The 16,145-nt window shown below is 36.8% G+C and overlaps 2 protein-coding genes across 2 annotated transcripts; both read right to left on the bottom strand.

Annotated features, from left to right (window-relative positions):
• Positions 1 to 1,580: 1,580 nt before the first annotated feature.
• Positions 1,581 to 4,582, bottom strand: LOC111795365 (mitochondrial dicarboxylate/tricarboxylate transporter DTC-like). The gene is made up of 6 exons (XM_023677741.1): positions 4,338 to 4,582; positions 4,063 to 4,146; positions 3,464 to 3,525; positions 2,740 to 3,101; positions 2,138 to 2,352; positions 1,581 to 1,923 (listed from the first exon to the last, which is right to left on the bottom strand). Exons 1-6 carry the CDS (start codon positions 4,455 to 4,457, stop codon positions 1,867 to 1,869), a joined length of 900 nt encoding a protein of 299 aa, XP_023533509.1. The 5' UTR covers positions 4,458 to 4,582; the 3' UTR covers positions 1,581 to 1,866.
• A 1,476-nt stretch (positions 4,583 to 6,058) lies between these two features.
• Positions 6,059 to 15,629, bottom strand: LOC111795362 (importin-5). Its single transcript, XM_023677738.1, has 20 exons — positions 14,397 to 15,629; positions 13,669 to 13,872; positions 12,913 to 13,017; positions 12,762 to 12,827; positions 12,528 to 12,692; positions 11,960 to 12,034; positions 11,715 to 11,869; positions 11,327 to 11,462; positions 10,629 to 10,698; positions 10,430 to 10,557; positions 10,272 to 10,328; positions 9,594 to 9,779; positions 9,395 to 9,487; positions 8,398 to 8,483; positions 8,246 to 8,312; positions 8,106 to 8,172; positions 7,896 to 8,032; positions 7,485 to 7,576; positions 7,311 to 7,377; positions 6,059 to 6,423 (listed from the first exon to the last, which is right to left on the bottom strand). The coding sequence occupies exons 1-20, from the start codon at positions 15,627 to 15,629 to the stop codon at positions 6,262 to 6,264; spliced, it is 3,351 nt and encodes a 1,116-aa protein (XP_023533506.1). The 3' UTR covers positions 6,059 to 6,261.
• Between the last annotated feature and the right edge of the window lie 516 nt (positions 15,630 to 16,145).

The raw sequence follows: 16,145 nt of genomic DNA, 5'->3' as shown, positions 1-16,145 counted from the left end.
AATTGTTCATAAAATGAAAACAGTGGATCCATTGAATTGAATGTGGGTTCGGATCTATATGCTTTCCATCCAACCATTCAAGATTATACTTAAATGAGGGAAGTTTTTGGATAATTTATAATCCTATGTGAACTAATCTAGACTTCTTTCGAGACTCGTAACATAATAAGGTAGGTCAAGTATACATACCCGGTAGAACAAGTGTACTAAATCAGCAGGTAGACGAGAGAGCTCGTTTCCAAAGGTAGGTCAAGCATACATGGCCGGTAAAACAAGCATGCTCGTCTCCAAGTGTAGTAGTGGCACCTATCTGTGTCTCGGCTATAAGTATAAAAAACTCGTTAGTAATTTATAGTCATTTTTACGTGATTCAATTCAAAATCATCTAAATAAAATTAAACTTCTTGTAAAGTCCTACCAAAGTAGCAAGAAGAATAATCTCATAGTTATTTCTAATAAATAAATAAAATAGAAAAAGAGGAGAAGACAAAAGAGTGCCCGACCCAATCATTTTCTTTTGGTACCCGAACCCAACCCAAATCAGATCGGGTTAAAAAAAATGGACCAAACCCAAACACGAAATCCAACACAACCCAACCCAACCCAACCCAACCCTTATATTTCGGGTTGGGTCGGGTTGGGTTCTCGAGTTTCCGGGTTGGGTGTACACCCCTACAAAAGACCACACATGTTAATAAAAAGCTATTATTATCATTTTTTCATTGTAAAAAAAGGATCTTTAATTAGCAAAGAAAAACGAGATAACTTGGTATTTCATTTCAGTACCTGATTTAGGGGCGTGGAGAAAACAGGCTAAGAATGAGGGACTGTAAAGCTCACGTGGAAAAAGGAAAAAAAGACAGAGACAGCAAAACAAGGAGACCCACACAGATAGGTGCGGATTGTAAGGCAAAGCAACCAACCAAAAACCACCCTGTACCTGTCTCAGCCTCTCGAGTTGTGGGGCTTGGCTTTCAGGAATGTGCATCATAAATAGGCTCTTCTTCCCCCTCTCAAAGCCCACACCCACGCCCACGCCCACTGTTCTTCTTTAATTCAACAGCAGCCCAAAGCCAGGAGGGAAAGGTCTGCAAATCTCACAACACATCATTCATTCAGCAATGGAAGCAATGAAGTTGAAGCTTTTCCTGGTGCTGCTGGTGTTGGTGGCCTTTGCCGGCACCATGGCCCAAGCTGCTGCTCCTTCTGAGGCTCCTGCTCCTGCTCCTGCCTCAGATGCTCCTCTTATTTACTCCTCCTTCTTTGCTTCTCTATCTGGACTTGTTTTTGCTTACTTCCTTTAAACTTTAATTCCCCTCTTGGCATTGCTTCTGTTGGTGTCATCGTCATGCTTTTACTTGCATCTGATTGTATATCTTCTACCATTTGATTACTTCATTTAATGAAGTTATATTCTTTCTTATACATGTTGATGGGATTGTCTTAGCCTGATAATATAGACCTCGTAACATAACAGGGAACATTAAACTATCATGTTGGCAAAGAAAACATGAACAACTCACTTTTGCAGATCAGCAGCATACTCCCCATGCTAATTTCAAACATAGAGTCGATAAAAATGGAGTTGGCAAGGGCATAGTTTAAAGAACTCTTACAGGGGTTATTATGAATTCCATGGTTTTTGCCAGTGAGAATCTGGCACATTCATATTACAGAAGTAATACTATATCTTCCCCCTATTGCAATCATGCTTGACCTTTGAACCACATTTGCACAGAAAGACAAGGTTATATTGCTTTTAAACTCGAGTCTGGAAATCTGTATTCAAAGAAAGTTAGATTACAACACGACCAAAGAACGAAAAATAAGTAACTTGGAAAGGATCTCCATCAACCGGCCAGTCCTTCATAACCCATAGGATTTTTCCACCTTTTGAATCTGGTTTAGGAAAATCCAAGTCATCTGCACCATCAAGAACCCAACATTAGTTTCGTTTAGTTAATTAGCTGATTCTTAAATATGGTACCAACATCAATGGATCATGAGGCAGAAGCCCATGCTACACCAACGGCTGGTACTACGATAATTCACTATTTTCTCACCTTCCATCAAGTCTCCATGGTTGTGGGGTTTTTTTTTTATTTATAAAGCACACAAGAAAAAGACAGAGATATACCATGACATGGGGGGCAATTCTGACGCAATACACTGGAAATCCAGTGTAAAATTTGAACGGCCCTCCTGCCTTGAGAGTTTTCATGGAACAATCTAAAGAACCGGAGTAGGGAAATTTTCCCTCAGCATCAGGTTGCATTTTCTGAATTTGAGTCTTCACATAATCAAAGGGTAGACTACACGCTGAAGCAAAGAATCCCGACACCATACTGGCAGCTAAGGACAACAGGAAATAAATAAATCGATAAATAATCGTTAAAGGAAAATTACCAAGAAACAAAAAGATAAACGAACATTTATCTATCATTCCATAGAAAATAGGAACCAAATCACTTAATGACCAACAATGATTATGCTAAGCAAATATTTTTCTTCCAACAGTGTCAAACTGTGCGCATGTGAATAAGATATGAATAAATGATAACTAAGAAAGAGATAGCAAAATGATGAGTTCTCAGGTTTAAATAGGTTGGGAGATAAAAGAAGATAGCGTAAAGTAATTGTTTGATCAAAAGAAATTAAAATACAGAAAGCTCAAGTCTATTAAAAAATTGCAAAAACAGGCACTTGGCATCAGCTTATGGCATTCAAAAGCAATCTTACCCAACACCGTAGAAGCTTCACCAAATCCAAGGTTATCCTTGAAGAACTCCACACTTTGATCATATGAGGCAAGCATTCCCATGTTCAATGCCATTGCTCTAACAACAGTGGGGCCTGCACCTTTCCAAAGAGCCAAAACCCCCTCATCTGCAAGAATGCGATATAGTGCATGAAAGGCATTTTTATAGTTCCGACGCTGGGCAGCTGGTAAGGTCGCATCTGCTTGCATGCGAATAAGAGCCAAGTCTGCTGGACTACCAACAGATGCTCCAATAGCACCGGCTGTAAGCCCACATAAGGCCTTCTGATACAGTGGAAGGGGCTTTCCTTCATTGGCTTCAATTGCTTTGTTTGTCAATATCCTAGGGGAGAAATGGAGAAAAACAACTGTATGATTAACCATATATACAAACCAAACCAGAAAAACAATGCAGGAAGATTTTACTTGGTCCTTGTAATTTAGAACGTGACAATTTAACTCCAGTAATCTTAGATGGTTATTATATCAGCATGGTATTGATGAGTTTAACATAAAAGTAATTTCTTTCAGAAACTATAGGAACCAAGCAATCTTTCCTAAAATGCAGGAACTAAAAAGTGCAATTTTCCTCAAAGTTCTTTTAGAAACGACGTAGACGCTAATAAGATCAAACGTTGGAAGTAAAACCATAGCCTCACAGTATGAATCCAGAGGTGTTCAATTCTAGTTTTGTAATGAGCTCACTTAAAAGATCCAAGCCTTGCTGTAGTATACGTAGCTTGTCTGAGCAGTCCAGCAGATAACCCCTGATTGGAAAATGAAGTTTAGACAAGATATAATCCACAAAACTATGTGTCGGGCACGACCTCACCAGAAGAATTAAATCAACCAAGAAAGTTGTAAACAAATCCCCAACAGAAATTCAACTTGGACAAAGTCCTAATTTACAAGAACATCGAAAATATGTCAAACATCCATTGAAGTTTTTAGTAACTCCTCAATTGTTACACCAGTAGTCTCTACATAAATCAATAGTTGCAAGAAATAAATAGTTCAGCAAAACACAACACAACGGTACTCCGGAACAAAGACATTCCTGAATGATCGGAATCAGTAGATTAATACTAGATTAACAAGAGATGGTATGAAGTATAGCGATCGATACATCAATTTGCTATCAGGAATTAACCAAAGCGAAGGAAAAATTCAACGCTCAATGCAAGCAGTATAATAACAATAATAATAATAATAGCAGTTTGAAAGATATTGTAATAACTATACCATAGAAGTAACAGAGAAAGAAAGAAAGAACAGTTTTAAGCACAGATTGCGAGTATGCAAACCTTGTAAAACGCACCAAGCCCCTCCTCCTTGAGCATAGTTCTTGTAACGTGAGCAGCCGATCCTTGACCAAGTTGAATCCTCACCTAAGAGAAGCCGACCAAAGCAGGAGTACAAAGAACACCAAGAACAGGAAGGCAGAAACGTCAATTACAGCATAACGAAGCAGCATGCGAAGAAAGGGGAAGTGAAGCATACAGAAGCCATGAAGAAAGCCATTGGCAAGAAAAACGAAAAGGAAGAGGAGGAAAAGCAGAGGATGAAGGAGGTAGAGCACCTTGACCATATCAATGGGTTGGATGACGCAGGTGGCGAGCATTCCAGAGGCGCCGCCATTAACAAAGGGCTTGACAGTGGGCCAAACGCCGGCCGACTTGGACTTCTTATCGTCAGCCATTGATGAGAGGAGGAAGTGGAGGAGGGAGGTGGTGGTGGTGGTGGATTCTCTTGAATCTCTTCTCGGCAAAATTAATGGCTCAACTTTTATATCTTTCCGTCGTTTCCTTTCGTTCCTCAGCCTCAAACCATTTTGTCCTTTCTTCCCTCCATCTCTTACAAAACATTATAAATAATAAATATTATTTCATTCCTATATTTTTAATATATTTTTTTATTTTTTCAATTTTTATTTACTGAATTCTTAAAATTTTAATTTTATATCTAATTAACCTTTTTTTTTTTTTTGTTTGTAATATGTCCTTAATATATTTTATATTTTTAAAAATTCACATTACAAAATTACAAAATTACAAAATAGTTTATAGTTTTATTTATATCTGATATATCACTTCATTTTCTTAAAATGTTAATAAATAATTTTTATATATGGACAGTAATAATTTTTTTTTTAATTTTTTTTAAATGTTATAAGTATTTTTTTTTAAAAGATAACACTAACCATAATATTTTTTATTTCAATCTTTCAAAAATTGAAAGGTGTTAATAATTTTTTAAAAAACTTAAATGTATTTTTAAATCACTATACTATTTTTTAGAAATATAAAATTATGGGAAATCAAATATAATTTAAAAAATAAATAATAACAATAATAAATGTAACAGCCCAGATCCACCTAGTAGATGTTGTTCTTTAGACTTTCCCTTTCGAGTTTATCCTCAAGGCTTACGCACTTTCTCTTTCGAGTTTCCCTCCAAGACTTTAAAATGTATCTGTTAAGGAAAGGTTTCCATACTCTCGGGTGGTTTGTTCTTCTCCCAATTAATGTAGAACATCACAATAAATTACATGCTTTACAAAAAATGCAAATGCGTCTGTTAAGTAAAGGTTTCCACCTCCCCAACCGTATCCCATTATATCTATATTTCTCTATGTTTCTATATATTTTAAATCGAGAAAATCTTTGTAATGTTACACATCTTAATTTAATTTAATACATATTAACAATAAATATTGGATAGAATCATAATCTAAAATTTAATAAATTATTCTGATAGTAGCATGAAACGTGGTATGCTGTATAATTTTTCGAGGAATTGTAATATTCGTGTGACATATGGTCTTTTGTTGAACTATTAGTTCGTATAAATAACTAATATTTCATACGTTTTAAATTTTTTAGTTTATTTAGTAATTCATTTTAATAACTACCTTCAAATAAATGGTTTTAATAAAATTATATAAAGTTTTTAATTATAAATAAATATTACAATATGCAATTTGAAGAATTAATTACAAATGCTATACTCTAAAAATTAAATAATTTTATAAGAATTAACTAAATTATTATTAGTTAATTATAATTAAATTAGAAACAAAATTGAAAACAAATCAAAGTAACATAACACAATCACAAAATTCATTGATGCATTCTTCAACTTAAACTGCGACCAAAATTTATAATGACAATGATACTGAGTTAATAGAACCAAAACAAAACTGTAAAAGCATTGCCTCCGCGGCAACTAGAAGACCACATTGACCTCTCCTCGGGCCCGACCCACTTGGANTTTTTTTTTTTTTTTTTTTTTACACGTTCATTTTCAGCAGCAACGATGATTTCCACTCATCAAATGACAATATGATGCCTCTCCCTGTAAGAGACTAGACAAAACTCATGCTTGAGAGCATTTTATGGCAAAGAATGGGAACGAATATATTTCACACAAACAAGGACAGAAAAAAGTGTAGCATCCTCCCGGGGGCAGCAGCAAGATCCAGAGTGTCACCTTTTAAGATGCTACTATGAGAGGAGAGAGTGCAAAGCAAGTTGTTGCTGGGGCTGCAAGGAGGACCAAGTTGAGGCCAAGGTAGACGGCGGTAGATTCTGTTGCATCTGTCTCAATAAATTTATCATTCGGCTTGCAGTTTGCTCTGTAGCTAAATCCTTCCCCGCACATAGAACCTGCACATGCAATTAGTCCCTCGAGTTAAAATAATGGGTGCACGAAGCATTGTCGCACGTTATCTAAACGTGCACTAAGTAGCATCTCACTGCTTTTGCTACTACAAAACAGACAGGCCAGGATGAACAATTATGTTGGAGGGTCGCTATCTATCTTTTGGGTATCAACCAAGTTAGCATGTGCTTGGTTCAATCGAGCACTTCCAATTGTCCAATCAAGGTATGTTAAATGGATCCATTCTCTTTATACAACATCATAAAGTAACAAAGAATATAGAATCAATCGAGGGATTGGACTTACAGTGGTTTTCATCATGAGGAGCATTTTCATCGACTCATTGATTTGAGATATACATGGCTCAATATAAAACATAGCAGTCAGAAAACAACATCCTAGATTCAATCACTTCTTAAGAGATTGATAGCACCCATTTTTATCGTGGAAACAATTGTTGTTATCCTATCATCCATTTTTTTTGTGTTCTCTTGCAGGTTATAGATTGATTCATGCAGCAGTAAAATGCTCAGCTAACATCATTCGGCCCTCTTAACAAACTTTTCGTTCAGATCCCAATCAAATTGAAATAAGTACCCCTCTTATGAAATGTCTACCGTTCTCTAAAGCCATATTGAATGGATCGTGAGTGCGGTTAGGATAAGAACGACAGGCCCTTTTCATTCTTAATAAGACCAAATAAGGCTCAGAGTATCATGTTCTGCCATAGGTCTTGCTCACATTCAAAACAGAAATTCTGTGTTTTCTTTTAAGACTTCGAATATTTAGAGAATGAATGGAGGCACTCTATTCATCTGGTCAAAGTTCATTTATAATCCAAAAGTCCTTTGTTACTGTGAAATATGATAAACCGATTAAATTTCCAACTGACCTCGGCAAAAACAGCAACTATTTTGGGAAGATATTGATTATTTGGGCCCAAAATTTCCGTATCCGACCTGTACAAATAAAACTAACTTAGTATAGTGCTGTAACAATTAGAATAAAGAAAAGATAAGAGTTACCAATACTAAAATGGGGAGGGGATAGTAGCAGATAAACCTACCTCTCTACCAAAGAACAAAGCTGGTCGTGCACAATTTTTGCTTCAACCAAATCACCTTTTATTGGTAAGCAGTTTAACCATGCTGGAACAACCTGTCAAAACCGTACACAGCTTGTGAATGAGAGACAAAAAATCGAGTATCCATTGAGTCCTGTAAAAAGCTTTGAAAGGTTTGACACATGTTTCTAGGAGTATGGATAACATAAGGAAAAATTTAAGAATTTATTATCTGCATATCAAGCAGGAACAGGATAAGTGACTAAAATTTCGTAGTTGAGTGCATTTTTCACACATCAGAAAAAGTGGAAATGTAATTCTTATTTTGGGGACTGCCCATAATCTCAAAATAACAGGAAAGTTAGGGCTCTCACATACAGTGGTATATTCATGGTTAGAAAAAATAAATATTACCTGAGCCGAATCAATACTGTCACGGTGAAATTGACAAATTTTCCCCAGAGCCGAAACAGCATTGTCATATGCCATTACATTTTCAGGAAGTAGAGCATTAGGATGTCGTAACACAACATTTAACCGTGACAGAGCCTCTGCAAAAATTCACTAAAAAATTGATATTCTGTCCAAAACACAATCTTTCCTGAGAAATGTATATAAAGTTACCTCCAACAAGTGGTTTAAACACAGATCCACCGAACTCTGCACAGACACCAAGCCCGTACACAGCAGCCTAAAAAAATCATACAATTCAATGAGAAGGAAAATATCTAAACCCAGCAAATTAACACTGAGTAAGTACACACCTGTCTGACATCAGGATTCTCATCATTGCAAGCTTCCAGTAGGAAGGGAAGGTATGTATCATAATATCTGTTGCATAACAAGAAGCCAGATAATGATAGGTTTTTGTTTGTAAACATGGTTTCAAAGAAATAATGAAGCAAAGCAAGCTTACTTCAGCGCTGCTTCACGACACTGCTCTGCAACATCATCAAAGATGCAAATTGCAATCCTTCTTTCTTCAGGCGTCTTATCCTTCCCCTGCATTTTCACCCAAACAAGTTGAACAAAAGACAACATAAACTACCACAAAAACTAGGCTTATACTGAATTAAAATATTAACTTTTATAACTCAATAATCTATGGAAATTACATTGTTTTAATACAATTGTTATCAGTTCTGAGGTAAGACGTTCAGTCCTCAAGGGTCTCACACCCATTTCTTGCCACTTCCAGTCAATAAACAAAAATTTCAGATCGACTGACAAGGGAGTCGGAAAGTGTGTGAAAGTATAAACAAGAAGTCCTATATACCTAAATTCTTGTATCACAAACTAATGTTACACCATCAGGAGTAATTGAAGGTATAACCAACTCCACTAAAAGAGGTTCTTACTCAAAAGAAACCGTGGGTATTCAGAAAGTTGAAGAAACATTACAAATTTCAACATCCTTTCCAACTTCTGTTCAGACGATTGGTTAAATCTTTTCTCCTCTCTCATTCGGAGAATTACATCATTCTTTACAGCTTTAACAAACAAATGAGATTGCCCTCCATTATCCGAAGTACATGGAAGAACAGACAAAAAAAGGTTAATGAGCAAGAGAGGATTGTGCTCTCCCACCTTTAAGAAATTCTCCAAACTAATTCAAACCAACCAGAAATTCTCCAAACTAAGTCTTGAAAGTTCTTTGTCCAAATTAGAGTCAACAAGTTCAAACTTCATTCCTTTCAATTACCAAAATGCCAATTTGACAACTTTACATTATTTTCAAGATGAGGCCCATATACTACTTGAAGGAAGAAATAATCAGCCAAATCCAATTGGCTCTATGATCAATAGTAGTCAAAACAAAGTCTATACAGTTATTTGAACAATTAGATATAACTGAAAAAAAAACTTCCACTCATGACAAAGTAGAAACATCTGCCCAATTTTCTGGAACTTACCCACATAGGTGTTAGATATGTAGACAGCTCTTGAAAGAAAGGCAAGAAAGACGCTTTGAATGTTTTGATCAAAGTTCCCAATATTTCACCAACCTGAATCAATGATACAGTCCATAAATAAACAAGGTCTCGAAACCGAGTGGGATGTAAAATGGACTTCTGAAATAAATATAGCAATCTTCAGATTGAGACAACTTACTTGATCAAAGACTTCTTCCTCTTGTTCATTTTCCTCTTTAATCAATTCCCCCTCCTCTGCATCAAAATCCTCTGCCTTAGTCCTCTCTGCTCTCTCTCTTTTTCTACTTGAACTGGCAGTGATCACCTGTTTTATCTCATCAACTATAGACCTGACTTGCCTTTCATCAAGAAGTGGTCCAGATATCTGAATGTGAAGCGATCAACAATAGTTACCTTTCCGTGAAGGCAATAAAAAAACGTTTTTCAATTGATAAGAAATAATTGTCTTGAATAGGAACAACTACACACAAGAAGAGGGTGGATAACTTAAAGTCTGAGTTAGGAGACTTGCGAAAGCAATCTCCAACTAACCAGAACCAGAAAAGGAGAACAATGGTTAAAACATGTGTGTAAGCAAAATGAATGGCTAAGTATTGATAAATTGCTTCAAAACACTGTAGAGAATAGTCTCGAACAAGAATAACATAGTTTGTTATCTTTGTAAAGCTAGGATATGAAAAGATAATGAAGCTCCAACAACTTAGTTTGGGTAACAAGTAGGGAAACTAAAAGCGTTAGATCTTTGTTTCTTTATCTTTTTAAGTTTAATCCTCTCCTCTACTACATGTTGGATGCAACGGTGCACCTTATTATCATAAAGTTTCAGAATCTGATAGAAAACTAGTATTTGTCAAACCTGTAAGCATTCATTTAATGCCTCCAGCATACTTGAACAAATCTCTGTATCGTGCTCCTGCACAATATTTGGAAGTTGAAAATTAAATAACTAAAGGACTAGTAGAAGATTTTTTTTTTTTCCAAAATACAGGACTTTAATTAATAACAAAATAATACCTTATGTAAAGCTTCAACTAAAGCTGGAACTATATAATCTGACAGCTGTTTTATATAGGTCTCATTACGTCCTTGAGCAAGGCCCTTTTCAACAGCTAACTTTGCAGATCGCATAAGCTCCGGCATTGCTAGAAAAGAACAGAACCACAATCGGATATAGGAAATTGTAATAAGAGTTCAAAGGCACACAATTTCGCACCTGAAACAGCTGCTTTCCTGACTTCTTCATGGAAGTAAAATTTAAGAAGTGGGACTAAGGTGGGAGCAACCTGCACAAAACAAGTAAGACATCTTTCAAGCTTTCTATTTTTTGAAGTTAATCTTAGAACAACTTTTCTCAGGCATTTGATAAAAAGAGGTACTCAAGTGTAAAGATTATTCTCCCATACATCGGGTTCTCCACTGTGATGGGTAAACTTAATTCATCTCAGTCCAATAAAAGACCGCAAGCCACATTAGATGTTCTTACTACTATTGACCAAACTAAATAGATGCTAAAAGACATTACCACCTACATACAATAATCTTGAATACAAATATGAGGTTAACGGATTAAGTTATATACCCTCAACCAAGAAGTCAGAGGTTCGACTCTCTACACCTTACTTGTTGCTAAACTNAAAAAAAAAAAAAAAAAAAAAAAAAAAAAAAAAGGAAAATAGTAGTGCAATGTGAGCGTTTTCATTGTCTCAAACCACCCTGCTCCCACCATTATTATATGAATTGAAGGAAAGGTGAATAAAGATGTAGATCATTTCTCATTTAAAACTTGGTAGACAGTTCCCTGCCAAGGATCTGAGAGACTCCCTACATCCCTCTGTACCACTTCCTTAATTTTATGAATAATATTTCTTATCTTTCTATTAAATAAATCCAAATACTGCCGTTAATACACACCTGATCAATCCATGGAAAAAATCCTTCCTTCAACTCATCTGCATAGCAACACAACATGTTACAAGCTGTAGCTTTTTCCTCAAGCACACTAGTCTTGATTCCTATTCTTTTGTCCCCAAGAGTAATGGTTTCCATACTGCAAAAACATTGAAACATCACCAGAATATTAAAAGTCAGTCAAATACAGATCTGTACGACAGTACAGTAGACAATAAATATCCAGCTTGTCTACCGTCTGATGAAAAATATTTATTGATATACTTTTAACATCAATAACATTGGGAAAGGGGCAAAGGGAAGACAAACAAATTTGAAGTGCTACTCGATATTGCATAACCTCATTGTCAAATGAAACGAAATATTAAATGAACATGGAAAATGTGTAGACCTATCATCATCAGAGTCCTCAATATCATTATCCGAATCAGCAGATGTTATGGTTACATCAGGCTTAAGCTGAGCAGACTGAAGCAATGGAGGCATGACCACTCGCATATAAGGGAGAAAATCTTGTCCCAAACACTTGCAAAGTCGTGCCCATGCCTGAAACACAAGGTATTTTTAGCATTAACCGTGAAAATAGTTTTTTTGCCAATGAGAGTTTTTAATTTCCATTCAAAAGGTAAAACATACTTGTAGCATGTAACTTGTAGTTGGATCATCTGCCTCCATCTGAGATCCTTGCAATGACACCAGCACCTCCATAACCTTGTGAAGTGACAAGCACGATAGGTCACATACTGAAAGCGTGAAAGAGTGGCAACACCAATCCAATTTCTTCTTTTAAAAAGGTGCATATATCATATGTATTGGACTAGTAGTCCAACTGTTAAAAGTGGAAAGAGAAAAGGGCTACAGAAAGATCATTTTGTTTGTATCAAAAATAAAAAAGTAGGAATAGTATTTATTTTCAAAAACAAATAAAACTTGCTCCAGTGACAATAGAACCACAGAACAAGAGTAATGGTAGAAGGCTAATATTTTTCACTGTTTTTTTNTTTTTTTTTTTTTTTTTTTTTTTTTTTTTTTTTTTCACAAAAAGGATATCAGAATATGACCAAAAAATTAAAGTGAGGTCCATTTCACAAAATTTAATGTCCTTGTCTAATTATTTTATTAAATGTAGACGAAGAATAAATACTGTGTAAAGAAGTAGATCAAAGTTAATCTTGAAAACTCAGGCAAATGTCATAGTAACTACCTGCTTAGCATCATCCCTAAACTTCTCTTTTCCAACTGCCATTCCAACCAAACTGATGCACTCCATGGATTTGGCACGAAGCATTCGTTTCGTCTTATCGGTAGCGTTAACTAAGATAGCTTTCAGGTATGGCATGACAGCATCATAATATTTTTGGAAGTATTCCTACAAAAACCATTATACCGTATCATCATCTATCAGAGAACACTTCATGATATATCTTAAAAATAATACCTGAGATGAATCAGCAACTGAAGCCAAAGCAGTCAAGGCCCCTTCTTGCACCATTTGCTTCCCATTCTAGAAGAAAATGAATATTACGTTAAGGAAGTAGGTACTTAGAAATGTAACTGTATACTATAAATAAATTTCCTTATCAACATACCTGTAAAAGTAATAGCAATTTGCTAACTATCCCATCTAAGTAAGGTGTCAATATATCAGGAGTACAGTTTTCACTGAAGTTGAGAACTGCAGAGGCAGCATGAGCCTGCACAGGTAACAAGAGAAACCAAAAACAAATATACCATCACTAACCGGCTAGTTCCCAAGGAAAAACAAGCTATCAAGATTAAAACAAAACAAAGATTGATTTGGAATTTTCGTCATCCTTGGAAATAACATACTCTGCATTGAACAAGGAAACAGTTGCAAACACCATACACACAGTAAAAGCACAAAATAAATCTTAGCATTGGTTGCTACCTACATACATAGTGACAATTCCCCATTTGAGGTAGAAATCCTTTTTAAGCAACTACTATTTTAACCGTGTTCTATATATAAAATTGAAACCAATAAGACCAACAAAACATTCCAGAAATGATGAAGAAGAAACCAGAGGAATCTTCATACAAGGAATGACCATCCCTTCATTTTCCAGCTATCGAAGTACAGAATTATGAAAATTGATTGACATCATAACTAAGGTTTTCCAAAGTCATGTTTGGCATCAAGTATAGATAGGTTTTGGCAATCCGTGAGACAACTGAAATTGGAAATATAGGATTCCCACTTTTCATGATAGGCATAGGAACAAAGGGTCCTAATTCAAAGCATCACCAGAAGATTACCATGATGACTACATGACTAATCAAAAACCAACCTGGAAATATTCCAGAAGTTTATGGCTATAACTAACCTGTACTCGAGGGTTCTGGAAATCATCCATTGCTGCAGCAAGTGCGGGAAGCACCTGCTGATGGTATTTTACTTGCAGATCTGGACCCAGGTCTGTAGATAACTGCCCAATTGCATTAATAGCTGCCCACCTAACACGAGGATATGGATCTTGAAATGAGTTCAAAACCATTGCCACCACTTGTTCCAAGTTTTTTATCATAACCTGCAAACAAGTAAGAGTGAGGAACATAAACTTCAGAAAAATGAAGTCTGAACTAAGAACTAATGCACCGAATGAATTCATAGCTTGTTGGCTCGTTTGGTGGGCTGAAATCCAGCCATTCCGACATGTAGCAAGTTCAAGTCCATGATCAGTGGCGAAAAAAATTAGGAATTGATGCCAAAGTTATACGTGCATAGCCTTCACATTAGACCTTTTTATCATGAGAAGGTTCGTAAAATTCCACTAGAATCTTAAGCTTGCGGTAACTGTAAGCAACTTGCTGAACGCTCACAAAAATCAAACAAATATGTCAAGAAAATGTGTCTAGGGACCAACAATCCTGTTGTTCAACAACCACCCAATCCAATATTAAAAACAGTTGAATGTCTCCCTAGCATGAGCTCAACAAAAAGAGATTTAAAAGGCAACAAAATGAGTGAACTCAAACAACTCCTTTCTCGTTGAAATGTTCGATTCGGACAAACTACCAAAAACAAGATGCAATTCACGACTAGCTTTTATACCTTTGAACAACCCTCCGCAATTTGGGCCATTGCAATCAGTGCCGCATGGCGATTCTGCCACTCTGGAGCAGCCAAATAACCAGGAAACAGCTCAGAAGCAACAGGAACAATTGTATTGCCACCCAGAGAAATTGCAAGCCTATCCAAACACTCCTGCCCAACACTGTAATTACTGGTCTCGCCTGCATCCTCATCTTCGTTCTCAGCAGCGTGCCACGCCCGATCATCTTCAATATCCAAGAGCAATTTCATCAATATGGCGAACAACCTGGATATAAACTGTGGCATCTTTCTCATCATTCCGGGCGCCCGCTCCCTGGCTTCTGCAAGAGTGATCACAAATTCGATCGCCAAGTGCCTCGTTCCTTCATCCAAGGATTCAGCTTCAGCAATTTGCAACATCGACCCCACTACATCTACTAATTGCCGTCTCAAAAACCTCGGCTCCGTCCCAGCCAATTCAATCAACAATTCAAGTGCCTCTTGCGCTGTTGCCTCCTGCCCATTATTCAACGCCTCCATTAGTGTACTCATCATCGGTGGCAGCAAATCCTGAAACCTATCGCGATCAGCAGAGTTCGACAAGCATTGTATGAAGCTGATAACAGCATTGAGGGCCGCAATCTTCACATCAGTACTCGAGGAGGTAGACGTCAAGCACTGCAAAAACACACCGTGCAAGTGCTTAATGTGAGGCACCAAGGTATCCCCAATATAATGCGAAAGCTGCGCAAATATCAAGAAAGCCGATTCTTGCAGCTTGGGGGAATCCGACGACACACACTGAAACATAAACGGCAACAATTCCGGCCATCCGTTATCCGGCAAGATTCCCGAAGCGAGCTCCGAGACCGTATCACATAACTTCTTCGATATCGATTTCGCCTCCTCCCGCTGAATACACGATAAGAGTATGGATTTAAGCGTAGACTGAGTGGACGGATTAAGGCGAGGCCAGAGATATGAATCATCGCGAGTTAGCTGCTTCCGGAGCAAAACAGCAGACATAGCACGCGTCTCAACTTGAGGAGAAAACTGAAGGAGATGTGCGAGCTTCACAGATAACGAATCAGGATCTGTCTGCTTGCACAAATTGAAGACAAGTTCTGCCTGCGATCGTTGCTCGTTGGAGGAGGACATAAGGTGTGAGAGAAGCGTTTCAAAAGGAGCAAGGTCAGGACCAAGAATAGCAGCAAGCTGCGCTTGCTGAAGCTGGGTGGACTGGGAATCCATTGAAGATCAAAAAGTGAAAGATATGGGTAGGGTTTGAATTGAAAACAAGAACTCCCAGTGAATTATAGAAGAAATTGGATTGAATTGAATTGAATTTGTATCACAGTTGAACGTTCAAAGCTGAAACAAAGAAAAGGAGATGAACAGAGATCGAGATTCTCAAAGAACGCAGGCTATGGCCTCCCCTCGCCGCGAACACACACCGTAAGCTGTGCAGCGCAGAGGCAGAGGCAGAAGCTGAGGCTGGAAGATGATGATTTGATTTGATTTGATTAGGGCAAAAGCCAAAAGCTAGCTAAGCACAGCTTACACTCTGCATTTCTTTTTTATATTTATATTTATTTTATTTTTCCATAATAATCATTACTATTGCATTTATTTTTATGCTTAAATCATTTATTTTAATACATAAAATAAACCCTTTAATTAATTCCTCCCAATTTCCATGCCAGCTTAGCTTCAGTCAGACTGTTCCTTTTTTTTTCTTTAATTAAATTTTAACTATAAATTTAACGC

The sequence above is a fragment of the Cucurbita pepo genome, chromosome LG05 (genome assembly GCF_002806865.2).
Source record: "Cucurbita pepo subsp. pepo cultivar mu-cu-16 chromosome LG05, ASM280686v2, whole genome shotgun sequence".
NCBI classification, from domain to species: domain Eukaryota; kingdom Viridiplantae; phylum Streptophyta; class Magnoliopsida; order Cucurbitales; family Cucurbitaceae; genus Cucurbita; species Cucurbita pepo.
The sequence above is the reverse complement of the archived record's forward strand: the minus strand, read 5'-3'. Positions and strand labels throughout refer to the sequence as shown.